General features: G+C 31.3%; 1 protein-coding gene and 1 long non-coding RNA gene across 2 annotated transcripts in view; one reads left to right on the top strand and one right to left on the bottom strand.

Annotated features, from left to right (window-relative positions):
- Positions 1-27,283, bottom strand: part of LOC123665215 (protein sickie) — a 221,874-nt gene that overhangs the window by 66,352 nt on the left and 128,239 nt on the right. The window contains 3 exon segments of the mRNA XM_045599553.1: positions 8,093-9,844; positions 10,014-10,110; positions 15,049-15,152. Of these exon segments, the coding sequence (XP_045455509.1) occupies positions 8,093-9,844; positions 10,014-10,110; positions 15,049-15,152 (1,953 nt within the window).
- LOC123665237 lies at positions 1,083-26,229 on the top strand. The gene is made up of 3 exons (XR_006745013.1): positions 1,083-1,182; positions 11,226-11,228; positions 26,217-26,229. It is a non-coding gene; the product is annotated as an uncharacterized LOC123665237 (long non-coding RNA).

Here is a 27,283-nt window from a genome sequence, read left to right as displayed (position 1 = left end):
TCTATATAATATATACAAGAATTGCTCGCTTAATAGATAAGTGTTGTATTATACTGGGAAACATCAAGACGGTCTTAAATTTTGTAAATATTTGCTTATACAAATATGACAAATAATTTAACTAAAGCAAACATAGCATGTAATTAAAAACTCAGTCGTATCTATGTATTTCAGGAGCAAAAATGTATGATCCTGTGAAACGGTATTTAAGACACATAAAAAAGCTTTTATTTCCAATGGTGTGCAGCCTGCAGACGAGGAAGTTTAACTGTTTGAAAATTTAAAACCTCGTCTAAGAACAGAGCTTTGACCTACATGAGAATAAATAGAATGTCTGGATAGTACGAGTATAGCCTTCTTTGGTGTTCTAATATCTATGTTTATAAATCTAATAGTATTTCTACTAGTTCCACTAGTATTTTTGGTCCATGCAGTTAATGTACTGGCACATAGAAAAGAATAGAATAAAAATGGAAAACGATTAACCATTACAATTAGAATGAAATATTTTTTTATTTTGTTAAATATTTAATGATAAACAGACTCAACTCTTGGTGGTTATATAAAAAGAAATATATGTGAAAAAGGAGTGCTAGTAATTGTTAAAATCGTAAAAACTCAGGTATAACCAAGCAAAAATTTTAACTTTACGTTCATAAAACAAAAACGTTTCACCGTCGTTTGATCTTTCAGTGTTAAGGGCAAGTCCTACGTAGTAACTAGATATTTCAGACGGATTAAAGCGTATCCGCTTACAGCGTTAAGCTCGTTTTAACAACACACGTGTAACTCACGATAAGGGTCCCGATGAAACAACTCTTATAATATAAATTATACTTATATTTTACAACATAAACTACATTTTAATGGTTTTTATACACGACTAAAATATTAGGTACAAAGGGGAGATGTTAAGTTGATAGGAATATAAAAATGTTTATTAGAAATTTGATAATATTCTTGAATTTAACTGAGGTAGGGCACAACAGAAGAAATCCCGCTCAAAATCTGGAGTAGCGCGACTGGGGAAGTACCTCGAGCTTACAGAAGATCACAGCTAAATAAGTTGCTGCAAGCTGCTTTCAAGCATTGTTGTGTTCCTATTGTGAGTAAGGTGACCAGGGCTCCTTGGGGAGATTGGGAGTAAGGTCGACAGCGCGCTTGCGGTGCTTCGCACTAGTGGTAGAATATAAAATAAAATATGGATATGAAATATGCTTCCGGCTACTTCTTGCAGGATAAGCGCTTTCTATTCCACGTAACTTATTCTTCCTAGATACTGTCCGTGTAACTTCCAAGTAAAATAGTCCAGTGTTTACGGACATTGTCATCTGTCAGTGGATATCAGTAAAATTAACTCATTAAAACAGATTCTTGATAGACTAACAAAAAGGTGCTAACTGATTAAATAATTCAGATTAAATGTAAACAATTCATCAATGGTAGGAACTTTATACATCCTGTACTTTTAACAAACATTTTTCAGGAACAATAAAGAGTGAACATGTACAGCGCGATAGTCATAAGGCGTTATATTCGAGCCAACGACTCCCCATGGTTTGTCATTCGAACGAAGCATTGGCGTCTTAATGAAAACGCCGTGCCTCGAGCCTTTACTAATGATGACAGATCTAAAAGGAACTCGCAGCCTCCCCTTCAAGCCTCTCGTTACACGAACTGATCATCTCATTATTTTCATACCGAGCGTACCATTTTTCGTAGCAAAATGTCTCAAATATTTTCATCGCGTCATCGACATTCCCGCATCAACCATGAACGTAATCGTTTAATGGCAGACTATAAAATATTGTACAGATTGTTTTATAGTAATACAAGTAACTACATCAAATACGTACAATAAACACTATAGAACAAGAATGTCTTGTTTGTCGACTTGTTTGTTGGCAATTAAAAGGTCATATGTTAGAAGGCTCCGGTTTGACGTTAGTAATATATTTTGGATAAAAGATTTTAGACTATACGCAGCAATACTCATAAACAAATCAAAACCATACACATTTTTTTAATAGCCTGAATAATTATTTCAATTTTAGTCTCGTATAAAAAACGAACAACTCAAAAAACAGAACAAGTCAAAGAACAAAATTTTATTTTCACTGCAACAAATGACATTATGAATCTTATCATTATCATTATATATAATAAAAATAAGTTGATAAAATGTGCGTGCCGATAAAACTTAAAAAGGAGTCCCGGCACGGAAAAAGGACTTATATAGTTTGATAGCCCTTTATTTCTGCCTAGAAACCCCTAGCCCTAGTTTAACCTAAAGGGCGTATTTTTAAAGATATCAGGGCTTTTCAAACCCTTCAACTTGAATATTAAGTGTAGTGGCGCCATCTGTTGTCGAGAATTTAAACTTCATTCAGAACAACGATTGTTTGGGTTGCATTTCGAAAGGCGCTGCGAGCAATTGCAGCAGGTGTAGTAATGGCGCGAAATTTAAAATTCCAATTGCAATAAAGTCTTACCATTACATTTGTTACTATAATAAAGTTATTAAATTATTATTATTATATATAATATATATATATATATATATATATATATATCAATATTAGTATTTATACAGCAGTAGCTAACTTATATTTTGGAGTTAAAGCGACATAATTTTACTTATTCAAATTACTTTTGAAAATATTTTAAAATTTAAGTTTTTAAATTACGCGCCTTTACTACGTATGCTACAGCTGCATAAACTATTGTAACGGCGGACGATAATGTCGAGAACATTCTAGAAGGTGTGAGAAAGAAAATATTCTCAAACTTTCTCGAATATCCTAGAGCCTAGAAACCTGAATATATAAGAGCCCGGTGTCGCCCGCCAGAGTTAGTTCGATTTGAACAGCGAAACAAGCGATTTCGAAACGAAAAGGAAAGAAGTTATTAAAAAAAAATTTCTGTTAAATACCCGTGCGAAGCCGGGGTGGAAAGCTAGTGATTTGTTTAAAAAATACTCGACGATATTAAAAAACAAAATAAGTTGCAGTATGTAGTAAAATTCAAATGAAAAGCTGAACCAAATTTTGAACGTTTGAATTTAATAAGAAAAAAGTATTGAAGCATTTATAAATTTTTAAATTCTAAAAGCTTCCATATACACAAATAAGCTAAGAATATAGGGCATATTTTACCGTTCCTACTTCTACAATTAAACTTCTAAATACAAAACTTTAAGTAATCCAACAGAACAAAAAAATAAGAGAATCCGGATTTTTCTCCTTCAATTTATTTGAAAGTCCGAGTTTTTCATTAATATTTCAGCCGGATAAGCATTGCCTTTGTAATATCCGTCACCGGATTTTATTTGTTCGCCGCAAATTTCACTCTTCTGTATTAAAAAAATAAAAAAGTAAACGTATATAATCATTAGATAAGCTTTATTGATTTTATGTTATCAGCAAAATGGATGTTCTTTTTTTTGAGAAACTGTGCGAAAAACTCGGTAAATTAAATTTATATGAATATTTCAACGACAAAACTAGTCTGGGTATATTTATACTGGAAGATTTTTTCATCGTGCTTACAGAGCTCATAAAGCTGTTCATGGTTGTTATCAGAAGCACAAAGATCCTTACTTTTGGTAGGGAATTTAATAACTAAGCCACTGTGCGATAATGTGACGAAATTTACTCCAACCCATATATCTAATAGTGGACTGGCGATTCTGATTCAGGCAAATATGATGATGAAACCTTTGAAGTTAAATTATAAAAAAATATGTACCGTCAACGTCTACAATAAATGAATACCGATTCTAATTAAATATTAGGTATAATATAGTTAGACTTATTCATTATGCTAAGAACGATTTACAGAAGCTGATAATATTTCATTCGTAGGATGTAAGGTTTCATAACCTGAAAATGAGAAAAGTTTTACGAAAATTTTACTGTGAACGTGGAATATTGTAAAATGGGAGATAAAAATTTGTATGATAAGCATATTATTTTAAAGGTTAGAATTATGAAACCTTAGTATGTGAAATACGCAAACGCATTTCAGTTAATTTATTTTACGCAGGAAAACGAGGTAAGTACATCCTAGTATTTATTATATAAATAGCTAGAGTTCGATCTAGTTATTTTTTTTCTTTGAACAATATAAGAGTCATCGATTAAATCAGGATCAGCCAGAAACTTAGTAAAAGTCGTTGACTGAGTAAGATAAGTGTACTAATTAAAACATTTTTTTTTTCATTATTCTTTATTTATTTTGTAACTTTACGAACAGAACAATAATCGCGGGCACAGCTAGTATCAAATAAAAGCAAGTAACGAAAAAGAAAACATAACGGTATTATTAATATATAATGCGAATGGAGATATGTGTCCACCTCGTATTTTGTTTCCATAATTATTATTAATCAAGACTGATATTTGTGGTGCTGTATGATTACGGCATCAAAGAATATAGCCACCCCCTCTCTTACCGTGGGTGTCGTAAGAGGCGACTAAGGGATAACAGTTCCACTACTACCTCGGAACTTAAAAAGCTGACCGATGGCGGGATAACCATCCAACTGCTGGCTTTGAAATACACAGGCCGAAGACGGGCAGCAGCGTCTTCGGTGCGACAAGGCGAGCCCTTCGGTCACCAACCCCTTGCCCAGCGTGGTGACTATGGGCAAAACACATGAGTTCAGTCCATTTTTGGCGCGTACTTGTGGAGGCCTATGTCCAGCAGTGGACTATAATAGGCTGAAATGATGATAATGATGATGATGAATGATTTTATATAGAATACAAACATCAACCTAGACGTGGCCGAATCGTTTAGTCTTATTTATGAAAAATATCTTAAACTAAAAAAGGGTAATTTTTTTGTCCGTGTAAATATTCAGCATATGTTATCATTATCAAAGGTCAATGTAACACTTTATCATCTTCTATACAACTCACGCGAATCTAAGTTGACATTTACGCCTACTGTTACCGTAATTCAAGCAATACGTAATATTTTACGTTAATTCTGGATAACTTGACTTGCTAATGAATGACATTTTTTATTAAATTGAAACAGTCTATTTTAGGTTTGTTATTAATTCTAAATCAATTTTTCATCTACGTACCTTAGACTATATATTAAATATGAAAAATAAATTATTATAACTTTTTTACCTTAGTAGGCGCTTACATTCTTAAGTTTATTTTTAGCCGATCAATGTTCATACTTATAGTGCTTCCTCCATTTCATCACAGAAATGTTATTCCGTGCATTGTTTCTTAATATCAAACATCTGACTATAAATTTATTCACTAATACTTACTTAAGACATAGTACTAAAAAAATTAGGGTAAAAAAATTAAACGTCAAAGTTATTTTAAAACAACTAAAAGTTACGATCTCAAACTATAATAAAACAACGTGTATAAAACCACTAACCTAAATTTACTAATGTATTAGTTAGTTCATTAACTCCTTTTTTTCTTAAAACATATGCCTTTTATAGTCAGCCAATATTAGGCATGATTGAGAGAGTCGAATGCAGGGCGGAGTACTCGAACAAAACAATCGAATCCATGATTCACTAACGGCTAACCCCAACGCTACTTTTACATTACACGAACACAAACAAAAATTTTAATAGCACAAGCTTGGGGAAGCAATTTCGTTCAGTCGTTACACCCGACCTTGTTTAAAAGACGATATTATATTGAGCATGCTTCATAAAACATGCAACCATGTTTTGATTGGTTAATATAATGAAGTCAATAATAATAAAGGTGTTAAGCGATTATGAAATCTAATTATTTTTTAAGATGTTTTAATAAATTTGAATCAACATGGTTGTCCGACATAAAACATCACATATTTTGTTTAAAAAATAAACAAAAGGAAAATTACATTCACTTTGAATAACAATAGAAAATTCGACTAAAAAGAGGCAAGCAATAGAGATTAGGGATTTCTACCCTAACCCCACTAAAGTACTATTAGTATAACTGCCGAACCTTAGATCGATTTCTTTAAACCTCTTGTGAGAACTCTATTGTATATATAAAATGCTACTTACATATATAATAATACTTTGCTACACTAATCAATTTAGGCTTTAGTTAGGAGTATATTAAATAAATATATGATATTATTACGACATTAATAGTTCAACATAAATTATTTAATTGTAACATAAGGACTGGTGACCACATGTCACTAAAACAATTCATTGACTTCGCAATAGTCCAGATGCTGGCAAGGTTATTGCCTTATGCTTAGACTTAATGTTGCTACAATATTTATAATGGAATTTATTATAATTATTTTGATCTTAAATATTTCTTACCAGTTATGTCGTTAGAGTCATTTCCGGAAGCAATTAAAATTACGTGTAGGTATATATAGAGTTAATTTTTACACTAGACTAAAAACGATTATAAATCTAGTTTGGTATAAAATGTTAATAAGCACCGATACATTTATTAAAAGTCTGCAGCGAAGCGAAGACACATAGCAAGGCAACACTGATCCCTATATGTACTACAGAATTATTATAATAGCGTAAGTAAAATATTTTTAGCAAATTAATTTAAGTTCAATTTACTTCCTGCTCACGGCACTAAGCGACACAAGGCACAGCAAAAATTACGATTCGGAGCAACACCTACAGTACACTTAAAACCAACAATATATAGGCCGCTTCACAGCAGTTCGCAGGATTCGCGAGGGGCGAGATCTTTTCACCTCGAGTCTTTGTTAAACGCGGTCCAGATCAGCGGCGCCAGCTGTGATCGGCGAGTTGGAGCGTGCGTCTAGCGACGGAACGATCGATTCCGGTAACGGATTTACATTTTCCGTAGAGAAAATCGGGAAAGTTTGTCACGTGCGTGATTAAAGCGCGGGCGGTACGGGGCGCCCGCACGCCCGTACTGCGCGGCGTTGAGTGCCGCCCGCCCTGCCCGCGCTGCCGGCGCTGCCGTCCGGCAGAGTACGACACAGCGTAGAAGAACTAACTACCATCCATATGTTATACGTAGTTCCTTTAACGAATTTTACAAGTGATATTCACATATTCGTAATAGTTTCCGGTATTTAATTTGCAAAGTCATGATTTCGATAATTTTATTTATTAAACATAAATAGGACGAACGAATTCGAACACAAAGGAAATATTACTACACGTATAAATAAATTCAGATTGGAAAGAAAAAGTTATAAATATTTAATTTTAATGTTATAATATTATGTTCGATTGCTGGGGAAGTTCGATTTTAATAACGTGATGGTTAAGGTCTGGAATGGTATGTTGGTGTTGGGGGTGGTTAGGGTCGAGGCGTGGTAAATAGTTGCGCGCGGGGGACGGTGAGACGGAGGAGTATCGATTTTGGCCACCTCGCCCTCTCCCCTAGCGATGCGACAGTGTGAGTGCGCCATACGAGTCCTCACTGAGAGATCGTCGGTACACCACGGGTGTTCCACTACAAACAAACATTCCTGATAAAACTGTATAAAAGTAACTTTTTTTTTTCATGAATGTTTATTGTGTATTCTAAATATCTAATTTTATTGGTGATTTATATTGTATTGAAGTCTTCATTAATTTTACGTAATTCAACACAAACGATGTTTTTAACAGCTACGTACATTTATTGATATCTTATAATTATTTAATTATTCTTTATTTTACGAGAAATTAAAAATTAAATTTCAGGCACATATACATCTACATACATTGAAATAAGTATGCTTTAATACTCGAAACTAGGGGAGGGCGGATCAACCACTTGTGGATTGTGTCGAAGATTTTTTTCGAATGACAGCGACTGATTTAACAGTTAAATGTAATTTAATTTTCTTTCATTTCAAATTTAAATAGTAACATTTTAATTTAAGAACTATTTTCAAAATTGTAAATTTAAATTGAGGGAACCTATCTATTTTATTAGTAGCGTAACCCTAAAAGCGCATACGTTCCTCGTACGTTCCCATTAAAGCAATGAATCTTATGCCTGCAGGGAGTATTTTAATTTGAACTGTAAAAAGGCACACCGCTCAGCGACCTAAAGCTATTATTTTCTGTCTACTATTATTGTATTATAAATAATAAAATATCATAATAAAATATATTTACCTTTCCTCAAGCTGTTGGAAGTGAGATGGTTGCTGATAATTCATGCGTCGGCCATATAGCGATGCACCACCTTCTGACATGTATCCGTCCATTATATCGTTATTTCTTGCACTGTCCATATCACTCACGTTTATTCTTCTAAGGCAGTCTCCATCGGACATGTATCCGGAGGCAATTTCAAGATCACAATAGTCTGGGTTAGAAAAGCCAGGTCCATAATTCATACGCTCACGTATAGTCATGTTTTCTCGACCAAAATTAGCCTTGACAGTGTTAGCATGATGTGGATACCCTGGAATATTTTTTTGTGCCAAGCCGTTCGTTCTCATTGGCAAAGTCAAGTGACTATTGTAACCTCTAAGTAAAGGTCTCATGGGTAAAACATTCATTAATGGATTTTCATCTTCTCCAAGCGAATTATCCCTACAGTGAGATGGCGTACTGGAGCGACTATCATTTTTATCATATTCTGTTAACGTCCTATTTAGTTCAAATATTGGTTTAGTTATAGATTTGTCAGTAATTCTCTTTTGAGCCGCTTCTTTCTCTGATATTTCAGCTTCATTTATAACATCATTAATATATGTTGTGTTCATATCTAATCTTTTGTTTGGAGTCACATTACTAGTTTTTGATATTTCAGATCCTGATTCACTTGAAGGGCGGTATATCACGCTGCCGTCACTGGAATTAGATTGTTGTCCAGTTGTACTATGAGTTGAATTTGAATGCGAACTTTCAGACATCTGTGAAGTAGGATTTTGATTTCCAGAATTAACCACGGGCATCGGCGATACAGCTAAAGTTTGTTTTTGAGATATTTCTTTACTTAGATTAGATTGTTCTCTAGAGAATGGATGAGCACTTACATTATTAGTGGAATTTAAACTGGAGTTACTTTGTATTGGACTTAATTGACTATTTGTACTCTTACTTATAACGTGTTTTTCATCTTTTGATATTTTTGTTGTTCCTTTAACTGCTGCAGTAGGTTTAGGAATCCCAGTGTGATTTTGTAAAGGTTGCCCATTTGTGGGTGAGGGAGATTGTGTTTGATTCGGTATATGTTTTGTATTTTCATAAGTTTTGCTATCTAAATTATTGTCCATACGTTGATCACTAAGTTTTAATTGACTTCCAGAATGTTTTGCCATTTTTGATTCCAATTTTGTTTTTGAACTTCTTAAATGATCATCTATTTGATTTAACCTCGTATTACTTACAGACTTAGGTGCTGCTAATTTAGATTCCTTTTCCCTTGCAGGTAATTTTGGACTGCTTTTTGATTTTTCATTACTATTAGACCGAATGCTTGACTTATTTAAATTAGACGAAGGTTCTTTCACAATTTTTGTATTAACTAATTTAGATTTTACATTTTTACCAGATTTATCTTTTATTAAGTTCTCATTTTGTTGCCTTATACTCTTAGGTCCAACTAGATTAGACGATTTGATATGTGTGTTTGTCGCATTCGCAGATTCATTAAGACTTAAACTGGAGTCAGATCGTTCACTTTTCGCAGATGAAAATCCACTAGAAGAGCTAGTACGCTTAGATACCGCAGTACTTTTACTATTTTGTTTCTCACTACTTATTTTGTCTTTGTTGAATAGTTTTAACTTATCTAGCATCGACTGTTTTGTGGGAGTGCCATTTTGACTGGTCACAGTTTGTAAATGTGGTTGTGGTTGAGATAAAGTTGATGGAATTTTACTACCAGGTGCAAGCAATGACGAATTTGGTCTTGATCTGAAACAATCGTAATATTTTCTTCCATTGAACACAAAAACTAAATTACATCACGTTATGCATTTTTTTATTTATTTAAAATTAATCAGCTCAAAAAAAAAATATATAGCAGATCTATAAAATATAATACACATTTTTTTTGTAGTAATATATAGGTTATAAAGCTTACCCAGATGATGAAGCTGGTGCTCTTGGTATGAAACTGACTGCTCCTTGACCAAGGGGACTCGTTGATCGACTAGAGCTCGCCGAGAGACCACTTTTTCCTACACGAAAGAAAAATATTTATTACTTTTAATTTAAGTAAGTCAAAAGGTTATCACTTTAAAGCATTTATCATTACACTGTCATTTTATGAGATAAAAATTCACTGTGTGTTTTCATTCAACACGGGTGGCACTTACTATGTTCGAAAAATACTGATTAGTAAGGCCACTAAAAATTGTTATCAAGACTAAATAATTTCGATCTGTACCCCCTCTGCCACATTGAAAACTTTTAATATAAAGGGTGCCAGCTGACCATAAGGGGCCTTATGAATTTAGTTGCCTATATCGATCGATGTGAAGTCTAAAAAGTAATAATAAGTTGACGTCATGCATATGAACACAAGGGTCCCCAATATGGGACAGCAACAAACAAAGGAGAGACATAACCATAAAAATTATTCATATTGATTTTCTTATTAGAAATTCTAAATAAATGAATTGGTCGCGAAACCATACAAAACTAACTTTACTGGATGTTTCCAAGACTAGGATAAACAAACATACAAATTAAAAAAGCTTTGCTTTATTGTAAACTATGTATATACTAAAGTGTATACTATGTACTATGTATATACTAGTGTATGTACTATGTATATATAAAGTGCAAGAATGTTTATAATATTAACATACATAATTTATTAATTATAATAATTAGTGAACATTCATAACATAACAAGCGTGAGAAATGTTCACCGTCGTATTACAGCACTCTTACAATAATCGGCATTTCTAAAGACAGAAAACATCTACAAAGCAAAATGACCAGTTTTCGGTACATAATTATATCCCTGTTATCTTACAATTAAAATGTATATTGATGAGAAATTGTTTACCAAACTAAGTCAGTCTGGCAGTTCAAGTCGTATGCGATAACGAAGTAAGACGGTCGAATATCTAATGAATATGTTATGAAGCATTGAGCTTAAGATTAACATACGCAATTGATTCATTTAAATTGAAATTTCGTTTTTTTTCAAGTTTCATTATATCACATTAATATTGAATATATTATACTCAAGAAATCTAGTTATAGTAACGCTGAAGACAGAAATTGCTGTTTGTTTGTTTTTGGTCCAGTCTTTATACTTGCATTAGATAACCCTTAAAAAAAGTTGGTTTCGGATAGTAATATTATTTGGATGTACCTATCTAAATTTAGGTAAAAATAAAGTTACAATTTATTAGGATCAAACGGTGTAAGTATTAAGAAATAGAATATCGGGATATATTTACATTTATACAATTACAGATTATTCATGTACAGCGAAAAAAACAGGCAGATATCAATCAATATAATATTGGTAATGTAGACAAAATGCCTTTTCAATATCAGTTAATATTAACTTCAATTATGTTCCTTTTAGATAACTTTCATTAAAAAGTTATGTATTCCATACTAATTCATATTTTTGCAAGGCATTCAGAACGCGACTTTCAGAAGGATGTTCGACGTCATGAGAGCGAATATTCTTAATCAAGCGCGCACATTACATCCGCCTATTCGCCGATCCATCACTTTAACAACAAGCACCCACTTGTAGAGGTCTATAGCATGTAACGAAAGTATACTAGGCTAGACCAATTACATAGATTGGTCTCAATGTACGAGTATTATCCTGTTTAATCCTTCTTTGTATTACTAACTATCCTGGCTTTGGAACGATAGATCACCAGAGAGTACTACGACGCTATGTCTTCCCTTTGTGATTGATATAACTTATATAAATAAAGATTAATCGCCAAAATGTATGCGCAAAACTTTCAAGCGACTGCACCACATTGAATAATTCCTTTTTTACTTCGTTATTGTCAGGGTATATTATTAACACTATTAGGTCATTACAAAAAGTGATTTAAAAAAGGAATCGATACTAAATTGTTATGATATAGTAATGACTATTGACTAACATGTATTACGGAAAAAATTATAAATCAATGTCTTATAGAAATTTTTAAGTGAATTTGCGAAGAAAAACCCTCTAACTGAAGCTGCTATTTACAAAAGCTACCTGCCTTCCTTTGAAACAACAATAACCACAGAGAACTATTGAACTACATATGTGATAGCTTCGCTAATTATTAATTAGTAACTTAATATTATGGTAATGTACTTAATTGAACATAATTGTAAACGGGTAAGGAATTTGTCTGGAGAAAACGATGAATCATCGTTACCAACTCGAACTGAATGCCCTACATAAACAAAAGAAATTTACAATTTATGTTTTATTAAAAGTATTTATTAGAAAGAAAACTAAATATATTAATAATATAATATCTATACGTTAAGTAATTAATTAAAATTAGATACTACTAGCTGAGCCCTCAACTTCGCCAACATGGAATTTATCAAAAAAGTTATTGTTCAGTTCGTAGAATTATAAAATAAATAATCCTAATAATAATAAATATTCCTTATTACATCAGCTACCGCCAGTGAAAGTTCCGTCAAAATCGGTCCAGCGTTTTAAGAAATTAGCCGGAACAAATAGACAGACAGACAAACAGACAGACAGACAAAACTTGTAAAAAATGTTATTTTGGTACATGTACCGTGTATACATCCATGTGCATTTAGTAAAAAGCGTTTATTTTAATATTACAAACAGACACTCCAATTTTATTTATTTGTACAGATAAACTTACGTAAAATAAAGATTCAGAAATAAATGTTTTATAAGAAAAATTATTAAGTTAGAAAAGTCGGTGCTACTATAAAGTTAAACTTAGATAAAGATATCAATTATTTTAATTGTTTTTTTATTTTTTATTATAGTTCCATAAACCAACTATTATGACTTAAAACACTATATTTATGTAAATTACTTAGACCGATAATTGCGCCATAAGTTTAAACCCTCACAAACGCTCATTATTCACAAATTCTTTTATCTAAAAATAAACTTACAATAAGCTTATCTCAACCATCAGAAAAGCAATCATTTGTACCGCTGTGTTGTCAATATTTAAATCATCTCATCTTTATTTGATATTCTGAAGGATTTATTGAATTATTTTCTATTATTTAATGTAGATAAATAACAACACTGCCGCTCGTTCAACTTCACTATCAACATTAAAAAATTAAATTGATTAAATCGTTCGCTGTACGAGAGCGCCCTCGACGAGTAGTGCACATTGACTGACACTGCATCTGCCCATAGTCTACTGGCTTACACATGATAGCATCGATGAATCTTAAGATAATCATTCTGTTCACGAGACTCATAGATCATATATTATTGTTAAACCCTAACGAAAATAACCATGAAAAGGAACAATACTGAGACTAGCTTTGAAAAAGTAACATTTACACAGAATTTATATTTAAGTGAAAATTCTTTTAACTTTAGATATCTTTATTTATCTTACCAAAATTTAAGGTTTCATATCAAATCAAATTAGCAATAACACAAAGTAGAAAAACTATTACCGGGAGTGAAAATTAAAGATATAAATTTGCTCAAACAAAATAAGAATTGACAAAACAATTGGATTAGGACAAACACAACGGGATCTAGATAACTTTCAATCAAGAACGTTCTCAGCTAAAGTGAATAAAAGTTTACGTATGTTATTCCTTCCACTCCCTTTCCACTTAAGTGATCTTTTCGAAGCGTTTCTTTACGGCTAATAAATGAAGTAAACGATGTCTGATACAATTCTCTACAACAATATCTACTTTTACAACAGTATCATCATATTAAATGATGGTTATTATGTATTCATATATGGTAAAATTTCGAATCGAACCTAGGTCAGATTACTTACATCCGCCATTTTGCTATTGTTCTACAATAATAGCATTATTAGTAGAGAATACCAAACTACGTCAAACAAAATTTCAAGTAATTTGTCGAAGTAAATTGCCCTGTTTTATTTATTGGAGTTATAAGACCCATTAAATTAAATAGTCGTAAACATAACGCGTATTTATACTGAAAACTTCGGTATATTTTTTTTCATATAGCCTAAAAAATGAAAGTAGAGCAGAACAACATCAATTTTTAATATCGAAAAGTTATAGTAGAAAAAATATGATTTACAAAGACTGATGATTAAGAAATATGAAGAAATAAAATTTATACTAGCCCCCTATGTGTATGTATCTTTGAAGGAACTTTCTATGTGTATAGATATATACAAAAAAACATTGCTTAATTATACATAAAATAATTTCATTGTTACACAAAACTTTTAGAATATAACTCAGCTGCACATTTAGTTTGATAACACCAACGCACGTGCACTGTATTCAGGCCTGTTTGTTGCTAGTCTGCGCGTTTGTCACAGTACAAATCGAGCTTTGTGAATCACATCGTGTGCTGTAATGGCTCTACTGCTTTCAAATATGAAAATAATAAGCAAAGAGCTGCTTTAGTTATCTACGTAAGCAAACACTTTGTTGTGAAGTGTAAAATGATTCACGGTGTGTTATATAACGCGGAATGATATAAGATATATATAAAGGTATTTTATTAATATTATTTACTGCAATAAAAGGTGAAAATGAAAATTTGTTGCTTAGACGATGATTAGCGCAGTTGAGAAGTTTAGCCCACCATCTAGATTCTGCGCTAGCTAAGGCGGGTTCGATTCATTTACCGCTTGTATTGTGTATGGTTCCGGACAGTTTGTTTATTTATTATTTATAAGAAATTGTTTTTTATATTAAAAGTATTATTTTACACACTATATAATTTACATTATAAGTGAAAAATACGATTGTTTTATTTTTTTGTTATTGATAAACCTGTTTCTTCATTATTTTTATAAATATATATCTATCATAGGACATATTTATTATGGTAAATTGCAAAATTTACTTATACCAAAATACGCCAATAAATTTTATTTTAAGTGTTTGTTTAGATTTTTTTTAAGAGTTATAATAATATAAAGCTATATATATGTATATATTTGAATTAATCTCACCGTGCACGGGTGTGGCTGGAAGAGGGCGTTTGTCTGGTGGTGCACGTCGCACTGCCGCCGCCGACGCCGGCAGCGGTATGGACGTCTGCAGCACCGACACTTGTCTGAAACAAAACACACTAATTAGAAAACTAGCAATAATATAATTTCATAACTAAAAATACATATGAAATTAATTTGTAATACACCTAAGTTTCAAAGTTATTTTAAAACCACTTTGTGATATTGTAACAATTAATTATTTAAAAAAAACTACACATATCTTTTACATATGTATATAAATATAAGTTAATAATTTCATATATGAAATTATATTATATTTATAAATAAACTTAGATTTTAATATTTTTTATTAACCAACTAATCTATAAAACACCTAATCTAAACCATATATATAAATATAATACTTATTAGAAAATTTTCACTACTTTTTTCTTCCAGCTTCTTGTCTAATTTTCAATCTGAAGTATATTTTATAAAAATTTCGTGATTATTAAAATTATACATTTTTTGTTTACTAAAATATTTCCACTAGAGTTGATAGGCAGAAATAAATTAAAAATATAAATCCACCTTGAATTTTTACGAAAATCAGTTTTATACATCCCGGTAAAATTAATTTTGAAAATTATTTCTAATTTAACATTTTAGTTGTATAATATTTATGCGTGACTATCTAGATAGTAATCACGAGCTTACTGATGACGCCGTTTACAAAATTATATTAAATTCCATTATTTTATATATCAAAAAACCTCAATCGAGTTTACGCCTTAATACAAGTGTGTATAAAGCGCAACTTTGGTCAACATTATTTATATTCAATAATCAGATACCTGTATTGTATCAAAACGTTATTAAATTCTTAGATACAATTACGCTTATACCGATAAAGCATAATATCTTTCATGGTTCGTAAGTATTTTACTTAGTTCGCGTAAATACAAAAAGGCTAGGGAAACTTGAAAATGGATTAGAATTACAGTCTTTGTTCGCGGTGACAATTAATATAGCCGCGTAGTGTTTTAAATGGTTAATGCCTAGCTTTTTCTCATAATTTAACATGCACATCCATTTTTATATTTATAGTTTTCTTCTTAATAGAAAAAAAATATTTTCGAAATAAATTGTATGATATTATAACGGTGGTAGTTTCACTTTTAAAAATAATAATAACTTTTAAATTTAAATTTGTAAAATGACAATTCGAAAGTGCTTTTGTAGCCTATTTGAATTAAGTTATTTTTGATTTTGACTAAATTGATACATATTAAATTATTCTGTTGAAAGCTGCAACATCTATATTATATTTGCTACTAAAATTACGTAATCTGAAGTATTATTATTATTATTATTATTTTATACCACTAGGTCGACAAACAAGCGTACGGTCACCTGATGGTAAGCGATTACCGTAGCTTATAGACGCCTGCAACACCAGAAACATCACAAGCGCGTTGCCGACCCAATCCCCAATCCCCAATCCCCTCCCCCTCCCCCCAGGAGCTCTGGTCACCTTACTCACCAACAGGAACACAACACTGCTTGAAAACAGTATTATTTAGCTGTGAGTCGAGGTACTACCCCAGTCGGGCTCGGGCTCCATATTTTGAGCAGGAAATTCCTGCTGTGCCCTACCTCAGTTAAAGGTATTATGGCCTATTACTTCCGTATTTACCGTCTTCGGTTTTTAGTTTCAATTATTTTTACATAGAAATTTGTGACATACCTATTAGGTGAATGTAAAGCAGCTTATTTTTTTTTTTTTTTTTGTACTTATACACCTCGCGACAATATAAGCTTTCATGTTCTTTTTATGTTTTGTTTTATCTTTCGCTTTACTCACGCTACTTAGTTCCACTTCGATAGAGATTTTATTATTACTTTTAAAACAAAATTTAAAAAAAATATCCGAGAGTACCTAATGAAGAATCATGTGTCAAAAATAATACTAAATTTGATTCAACTAAAGAATTTTTTGGTTAAAAATTAAAAGGTTACAGAACCTTCAGTTAATCCAATTGCTTATATAGGTAGGATTCATCATATCACGAAAATAAAAGATACAGATTAATAATATTAATTATACATATATCACTTCAGCTTATCGACTGCTGGACATAGGCTTTCCCAAGTTCACGCCAAACATCATGGCGCAAACTCATGTGTTTTGCCCATAGTCACCACGCTGGGTGGTGACCGAATGGCTGGATTTGTCGCACGGCTCACCGAAGACGCTACTGCCCGTCTTCGGTCTGTGTATTTAAAAGCCTGCAATAGGATGGTTATCCCGCCATCGGTCGGTTTTATAAGTTCCAGGGTGTCTTGTCGTCACTTAGTCGCCACTTACGACACCCACGGAAAGAAAGGGGGTGACTATATTCTTTACTGCAAAACCATACAGCATATTTAAATTAGACTAATTCTGTTTAAGATTTTATAAAAAAATACATCTGACTAACTAATCAAAACTAGTAACAAGCAGACATAGTCTACCGAGCTAATGTACGCAAACTAATCTACTGAAAGCTATTTGCCGAAAGCTAATTAGGTAGGTACTACCAAACTAAAAAGAAATGTCTAAAAATCTGTCTGCTTCACTCAAGTAAATTAGGGTAAGAGATCTATAATAAAAAGGATCTAATACGTTTTTCAGTTATATATTTTAGCTATATGATATAAGTGAGTGTCTTGTATATTTATTTATGTTGATACGTGTGTTTACAGCAGTCCTTCTAAATATTATGAATATTGTGAAAATGTAATACGACTACTCAGAAGTAGAGCCAACGTCGTGGTCACGATTTCACAATAAACAACTGGCTAGAAAGCAGTTTGAAGTGAATTATGACAATAATACTAAAAAAATATTAAAAACAATTGCATGCCTAGGCAACAAAAGTTTAATTAAAATACTTTTTTTTATACATTTAAAATGCTTCAAATGTGGTCTATTTTTGAGGTTTGAATATATATATATATATATATATAGGTATCTCTAAATAAAGCTGTGCGCTGAAATTAAAATAATTAAAACCACCATGCGCCTACGCTTTGTATTCAAAGAAATGAATGTAGTACTGCCACTCCTCACAAGATGGCGCTCTATACCATTCTCATGAAATATAAAATTGATTCCTTTCGTCTTCTATCTTACACTGGATAACAAACATGCTTTTTTTCTTTAAAAAAATATTTATTTTTACTGAAAGAAAATATATATGAACTTAGTCTAACGCACTTTATAGATATTAATTGATGATTTCGGTAATAATTTTATACTATTAGGTACAAAGACTTAAATGTGATATTTATTTATTCCCCCTATAAATTTGAAATGCTGTTGAAATGATTTAAGCTATTTCAATATACCAATAAACTTAGTTTTAATGTATACATAATCTTTTATAAATTCTTTATTTAGTGTGTTTCTATTTCAAACAATATGCAACATATCAATGTTTGAATAGCCCTTGATCATGACCGTGAGAATTATAACAATATTTTTTTTCACTTAGGTAAGATTATTATCACAAAGTGATCCTTTGTAATCAACCTTTGTATCATAATAAGGGCAGAGCCAAACAATGAACATCTGGCGACGCCCGCGCAGTGTCAATTGACATGCTTTTGCGTAACACTCTTGACATGAGTTGTAGACAGTTTTCTATCGGACTCATCTACTATTTTACATTTTCTGTCCAAACGCTAATATGTGTTAAGGAATAGAATAGGTGATTTGACACATGATAATCTTGTTTCACTCCAGATTGGAACCGTAAAAACACGTTCCTTTCCCATACATGTTTCTATGGCATCTTTATGTTTATTTTAAAAATATGTGTAAAATAGTACCTATGTGAAAAACTTTATCCATTTATCAATCACTTTATCGGTTTTATTTATTGATTCTCGTAGAAATTATACATTTATTTTAAAATGCTTTAATTTTTCGTAGCATCCATGTCGAATATCAGCGGTACCGCGCGTCACTTTAACTTCCGGAACGGACTGGCTCGGAAATTAACTGACACGCTCGAAATATGTAACTTTTGTTATGATTTTTAATATATTGTAGTTGTTTACGAACACAAACGATTTTGAGAATCAATTAAAATTAATTGAAAAATTAGACAAGAAGAAAAAATATGTACAAAAGATATGGAATATTAAAATTTGTGACTGTGACAACATGCTATAAAAAAATAGTCAAGTAAATACGCGTTATCAAATTTTACCCAAAAAGATGTAACTGCAGATATCGATCACGTGACAAGCATCAACTTTCGATTAAAACAAGAATCATCAAAATCGGTACACTCAGTGAAAAGTTAGACGGTATATAATACAACGTAGGTGGACGAAAAAATAGTCAATACATAGGCATTGTTAGAGATAAATCGAAAAATACTTGTCAGATCTCAATTAAAACATGGGACCACGTGACACAAGGTTTGCACCTTTCTATAGAAAAAAATCATCAAAATCAGGCCACCCAGTCAAAAGTTCTGAAGTAACATACATAAAAATTGAAAATTAAAAACTAAAAAATTGAGAACCTCCACCTTTTTTGGAAGTCGGGTAAAAAAGAAGGGGGACAATAGTTTGACACAGTTTTCTTGCGGTATTTAGGTGAAAAATAACCAAATGAAACAATGGCGTAACTGTAATATTGAGATTTTTTTTTCTAAAGATTACACGCCAGTGTGTTTTTGATAAAACAATTTTCTAAAACTCCCTAATGGGATTACCAGTTTCCAAGGAACTGATTTTCGAGGAAAGTTAAATATTATTTGATGTTAAAAGACTTATCGTAATCATTATAAGTTTTATATACAAAGTCAAACAAGTCTCAGATTCGGCGTCTAACTAGGAATATAGCCTACCTAGTTGAACTTTGTATTTAAAGTTTATATACTCGCCGACAATTTCGAAAGCCGTTTTCAATAATTATCGCATGGCGCGGTACATAAGACCATTAGATAGATCTTTGTTATATTCCATATATTTCAGCGGAAGTCATTGCTTACCGCAATCAAATTAATTTTAAATATTGATTAACGACTTAAAACTACAACCACGAATGTGTATCAAAATACGGATTTTTTTAAAATAAAATATCGATTTTTTAAATACTTATTGTGTCTGTCGTAAGCACTAAATAGGGTTAGAAATAGAATGCGATTTTGCTTTACTATTTGTAGGCACTCTCAAACTTTACTTGAGCCTGTTCACTACCACGCATCTCTTAGAATCTACACCAGATTTTTTTAACGTAGCCCTAGAATGTATATATACACATGTGAAAACTAAATTACTCATAACATGGACAAAATTAACTCAACCGATATCGAGAATTACCTGTGTTTTATTGTTTATGTAGTTAGGAGTAAACTTATAATATCTGATATTTTTCCGATTTCGCACGGTTGCAAAAACTATCAGTGTTCCTCTAGTATATTATGGATGTATTATAGATATAAATCTTCCTCAAGAATCACTATATTTACTAAAGAAAACCGCATCTAGATCCGTTGCGTAGTTTTAAAGATATAAACATGCAGACAGCGGGAAGCAACTTTGTTTGATGCTTACTATGTAATGATAATACTTATCTCTTTACTAAGCCTGGGTAGTGTACTATTATTTATAGCAAAGGTCTTGATTAATATATCACGTTTTACTTTCACATTAATGTTTATATTGATATTAATATACAGTGAGTGAGCACACGATTTCATTAGCATGAACGAAGTTTAAAAAATACAGGTTGTAGATCTCCTGCAATCCATTTCACCTGTAGGGTTAATATATGTGGTACCCTATCTTTAGACTCACAGTGAGAGTTTAATATTTACTTTTCAAGTGTTTTATTTTAATGGTTAACGATATATAATACCGGAAATATTAGAGAAAAACTTTGTCAATAGTGTTCTGAATCTTGCCTTTGTGCCAATAATAAAATACAACACGATATATTATTGATATTTTGTTATTACCCTAGTTCGCCTTAAAATAAACTTTAAGGACAATGTGTTCTAAAAATAAATAAAATATCAATGAAACAAAGAAAGCATAAAATATAAGAAATTAACTATGGTAAAACATGAATTACATAACTAATTTTACTTGATTAATAACAGTGTTTTACTTCAACTAATCTTTTATTTATTACAAAGGTCTGGCCCAGTACATTGTTTAGAATTGCCTGTAGAATAACACGTCAAGATCAAAGATTATTTTGCTTTAACGATATTGATGATAAAGCTATCGTAAAAGATCGACGAACAGTGACTTAAATCAGGCTTGGGTTATTTTTAGAACGACTAGCTAAGTGAACTAGGGTACTCTCATTTTACATCGATGTTGATCGGTTTTTAAAAGAGCTCTCACAGAATTCAAGCGTTTTTGAGAATCTTTTAAACTATCTTTTTTAAATTTGTAGCTTATGAATAATTTTATGAAATTTTATTTTATAATGTCGCTTAATAAATATAATATACGTGAAAGGTAAAAATAGGTTTGTACTTCAAATTTTTATTTTTCAATTTATTTAATCAATTAATAAAACTATTTTGTCCTCTGTATGTTACTCAATATTATATAATCTATATAACAGTACATCGCACTGGAGACTTCCAACTTATAAATAGACTTGCTCGATATTTATTTAATTATTCATCAGGCCCGATAAGTTATATTGCTATTGGGAATTCGTCTTAAAACAATAGAATGACCTTACCTTAAATAATCACGTGTATTTTTCAATTTGTCTAAAAATACGTAGATTGTTACAAATGCATTTACTTATAGGTCCAACTTATAACTATGCTTCGTTTAATTATTCGTAAGAACAATTTTTTTGTTTATTATTTAATAACATACCTTCTCACTTCGGGCGAAGTTGGTAGACTTCTAGACTTTCTGCTTTGCTTGCTGTTCTGACGGGCATGACCCTGCCCTGAGTTTGTATTACCCATAATTATAACTTTCTATTCACTTCAACTACAATCAACAATCACTAAATGGTCTTTTATTGTAGAAGTCATTTTCATAGTTACTAGCTGTTAATGAGAGATGGTTTGATGTATATTTTATCTTAATTTTTTTATCGTAGATACAATACGAAACGCTTGACAAATTAATTCAATTATCCGATACAATTGACATTACGATCCGGCGTAACGCGGTGCCTTTGCCCCTCTTATTAAAGGTTTTATTACTCGTTGTGAGAAAATGTGACGTTGTTATTTGTATTGCTTCGAAGTATAATTGTTTTTCAATGATATTAAATAATCCTTTTTTTAATTGAGTAGTAATGGAGATTTCGAATCGAATTCGTTCTGAAAAGGGTTTTGTAAATTGAACATGTAATTTACTATTTGTTTTGTCTTTTATACAGAACTAGCTGTACCCTGCACGCGTTGCTACGCTTTTTTTTTAACTCAGAAACCTTTGTATGCTCGCGCACAATACTTTGCTGATCATCATGACATGATCAAACGCATAGTTTAAGATTCTTTAAAGGACATACAAACATTCATTTATAATAAATATAGATATTGAATAAGACTTGTGTCAATTGCAGTTTTATATTTATTTAAAATTTAATTATTTGTATAAATAATTGCGTACCTTCTGATTCCTATATTAATTAAAGACAAAAGCTTTTAGCAAACAATTTTGATAATTAATATTGCAAGCTTCTGACTATTGATGTTAAAATTTTAGGCACGCTTCCAGCCCATTTAGTACATAGTCGTACTTAGGAGACCCCACAAATGCCATCGTTAGCCATCGAATCGAGCGTCATTGGAATTTCAAAGGTCAAAATGGTTGAGACGCGGCGAATCTAAGTACTTATCGAGAAAAGCTAAACATATTTTGAATACCGTTACATTTATGTATGTATAAAAAAGTGGTTAGAAATAATTAAAAAAAAACTGTCTCCCGGTACATTTTATAAAAAAAAAAAAAAATACAAATAACATATATTTACTTAAATAACGTATTTAATATGTATAAGACTTAAGACTTTTTTAATATCAAGTAACTTTACATTCAAAACGATCTATTAAATACGAATAAAGTTTGTACGACTATAATGATAAAACAGTTTTTAAGTCGAAACAATGGTAAATAAATTCGAGATAAAATTATCAGTTTAGCTATTATAACTTACAAAAGGGGGAACCTGCAATTAAGTGAATTGTATTCACTGACAAATAAGGGACCAGAAAAAGTGTAATTATGGTGTCGCAGAGCCCTTGAAGTTCATTAACCTTTGCTTAATACGAGCTCCATTCAATTAATGCTAAGATATGGTGTTCCTAATTTCAAATGAATCCATTTGAAAATAAAATTACAGCGAATATTATCAGAAATTGGTTTTGTTTTGTAACACAATCATTATATTTGACATATATTCTGTAAACTTATAAATATATCTATATAAAAAAAAAAATGTTGCTAAGCGCATAACTCGAGAATGACTCTACCAATTTGGCTAATTTATTTTTTATGTTCTTTAAGGCGCACGAAAGATTTAATACAAAAAAGAATTACTATTAACTATTGAGCAGAATGAAGTCTGTCCGAGCAGCTAGTTGTAGAATATTAATTTCCTTTTAGCAATAGGTATTAATTGTGAATAGTTTCGGCATGTTGTCTACGTTTTCAGACATCAAGTTTAACTTACTTAAAACGACTTTTATGTTTAAAACGGATGCACCACTCAGATGTGTTTTATGATACATGAAAATCTTGTGGTATCTACGTCCGTTTTTTGGTGTCAATAAAAATAGCGATAAAGTTTTAAAAGTCAATTTGAATACTTTACTTTTAACGTTAGTTAAGAGATTCATAAGCGACTAGTCCGTTGACGCAGTTTACAGCGTCGTTCCCGAGTTTCGATTACATGGTTTGATTCCCACCTGGAGTCTAAATATATATAAATATAATGGAGTATATATACATTTATTTATCTATATAATTTATAGGTAATTTTCTAGAACTTGCTCAGAGAAAATAACATTTAATCTTTATTCAATTACAATATACATATATAAAAAAGACTTTAATTGCGTGAAACAATATATGTACCTATATGTATTTTTTTTAATTATTTTAGTTTATATTATTTTTAAATATAATGGCATTATGATTTCATTACAGATCGATGAATCTAATCCATCAATAATTGAAGTCTTAGATAAGCGGTGGATGGTGCCATAAAACAATTCAATCGACAAACTGTTATGGGGACTAAAACATCATTGTCCCGTCATATAAAAAACCTATTGTTATTTCTTCCGGATGTAAAAGTAACATTTATTCATGCATCAATAAAATAACTTTTAATGAACTCTTTGTTCTTCAACATAAGGTATACATACATATTTCGTGATGATTTTAAACCTAGACGCACCTCGTCGGTTTGAACCGTGTTACTTTTCGTTAATTTTGAAATGGAGTAAAAAAATGTGTTATACTACTTTCCTAGTTTTGCGTGAATGACTAACATACTTAAGTGTTTTTTTTTTTTTTGTATATTATTTTTCACAAACTTTCGGATTTAAATTAATGTAGTTTGATGTTTAACAAATGCTGCTAAAGTATATTATATTCAATAGATTTATTTTTAGTAAAAAAAATATTTTTAATAATGAAATAATTTAATATTGATTGTTTTCCCTTTAAACTTACCTAATTATCCCTAAAACTATGCTAATATCTAAATAAATAAAAATAATTAAAATCATATATGATAACTAGCAGTTGCTCGCAGCTTCGCTCCCGTAGAAATTATAATATATACAAATAGGGGCTAATATAGTGTAAAATAATTATATTACAACAAGTTAGGACCTCTTTGTATAACACATTTATGGTTCACCTTTCGTGCGCTAGAACTACGAGACTGTTCGCAGAGCTCGCTCTTGACCATGCTTAATGGAATAGTCGTGCGAAGAACATTCTTCCCTTAGGTCTTCTCAAACCAATTTTAGATCATTTTAGTAATACATACTCACTAATGTCCTATTCATTTGTTTAAACATTGTTAATATCATATCAAAAATCAATCGTTCGAAATAGTACGAACTATTCTCCTATTTTACCATACAGAATATTCTTAATACGGCCCTGTCGCAAAATGTATTCTTAGTAGACGTTTATTAACTATTAACTAATATATTTCTGCCAAATTCCAAGCTTGTAGCATAAAAATGAAGGACTTTTATACTAACTGGTAAAAGTCCTTAGACCTCTTTAAGCCGGCCCTGTCGAAAACACCGTTCTTAGCTGACGTCTACTAACTATAAACTACCTCCCTGTCAAATTTCACCTTTATACGTCCAGCGAGTTTGGCAATTTCGTGATGAGTCAATGGCTGACGATTTTATATATATTATAGATTTATCAATCCGACAAAAATCCTAACACAAAGTCACGAGGAAAAAAATATGACCTTTACATTTCACATTCACATAAAAACGCGCGAACATTAGCTTGAGTAAAGAACTCACACTAGAGAATTTTCAAGAGAAATTTCGATAAGTTCAGATAAATATATTCAGATAAATATATGAGTGTAAATAATTCATGAGCTTCACATCTAAGCTCCGACATCCATACTCACTTTTATGGGTGCTTACACGGTAACAATTCTTAAATCTTATATTATGCCTACGTCTTATACCTAAGACCTCACTTTCATAAAATGACATAAAGGATAAAGTCTAAATTTTTATGATTCATTGAGGTTTAAAGTTTCGTGTGTACATATATGTGCGTTTTCTCTGGTGACATCATTATGAATGCAAAGTTTGTAATTCGGAAATGTTGTGTTGACATTGTGGTTTAGCTCTGTAGCTTGGAGGCTTTTAGGAATAAAAGTTTTATCCTATTTCTGGGTATATTTATTTGTAAACCTTTTTATGTATGTTTTAAGGACAATTTTATATCTTAATTTAAAAAGAAAGATTAGGTTGATTTAGTTTAAAGATAGTATTTATAAATATGTATTTTGTTTATTTAAATCGAGATTAAAATATAAGCGCTAAGAATATTCTAATATAGTATAAAACCGTTTAAAAACTAGCAATACTTGTGCGAATAATTCGCACTAAATAAGTATAATAATTAGTTGTTGTCGCCGGTAGAGGAAGCAATTATCTATAAAATGATATATAATTTATGTGAAATAATTGTGAGGCTTTTTCTAAAAAGGGAGGCAAACATCTTAAGCCTTTCACTTCTAACTATCGCAGTTCAATGCTGGACAGAGGCCTCCCCAACTTTGTGCCAAACATCATGGCGCGAACCCATGTATTTTGCCCATAGTCACCACGCTGGGCAGGCGGTTTGGTGACCGCAGGGCTGGATTTGTCGCACCGAAGACGCTGAATAATTTAATGCTTTTCTTAAACCTTAACGTATTAATTTATATGATATTCTTAATAATAATTTAGCGACGAATAATGCTGTGTATATTTCAACTAAAGGACTAAAAGATAACGATATTTGTCTATACCGATTAAGAAAAAAGATTACTAATCTCATATAAGTAAGTACCTATTAAATAAAAATTATACGTATACCAATATTGCAAGTGTAACTATAGTCAAAAACTATAATTTTAAAATCAAGCTAAAATTTAGTTAAATCGACATGCCAAAAGTATGTGCTCGCTAAAATGCATGTTAACAAGGAATTGCTTCAACTAACGTCTATAACTCTTCTTAAACATTTTAGCCGCTTATGTCCGACAGAGAATAGCTTTTCGAAGAAACCAAAGCCGACAAGGCTCAGTATACCGCTACCTCATAGTTTTATTTTATTTTAAATGCAATACATAATTAGAAACTTCGTCACGTATTATACGGGTATTTGTGGCCGATAAGTTTTGTTGAATTAGATATTAGCAAGAATTTAGCCTAAAGAAAAATTTATTAGTAATAAATAAAAATTCAGTTGCAAATGGGTTTACATACTTCGCACCAATTTAACCTAACAAATAGCCAAAAAATAAATGTACGATATTACAAATGTATACAGATATTTAAAATTATTAGTTAAACATTATCAAGAAAAGTTCTACTTTCAGCAAATGGAAATGAGTAAACTCTTAAAAGGAGAATTAAATAATTTTCAAGAGTAAATATTCATTGAGTTTGAAAGTTAAAATACTGATGCGTAATTCATATTTATTGCTCCATTTATACTAACAATAGCA

This window comes from Melitaea cinxia, chromosome 2 (assembly GCF_905220565.1).
Source record: "Melitaea cinxia chromosome 2, ilMelCinx1.1, whole genome shotgun sequence".
Classification (NCBI taxonomy): domain Eukaryota; kingdom Metazoa; phylum Arthropoda; class Insecta; order Lepidoptera; family Nymphalidae; genus Melitaea; species Melitaea cinxia.
The sequence above is the reverse complement of the archived record's forward strand: the minus strand, read 5'-3'. Positions and strand labels throughout refer to the sequence as shown.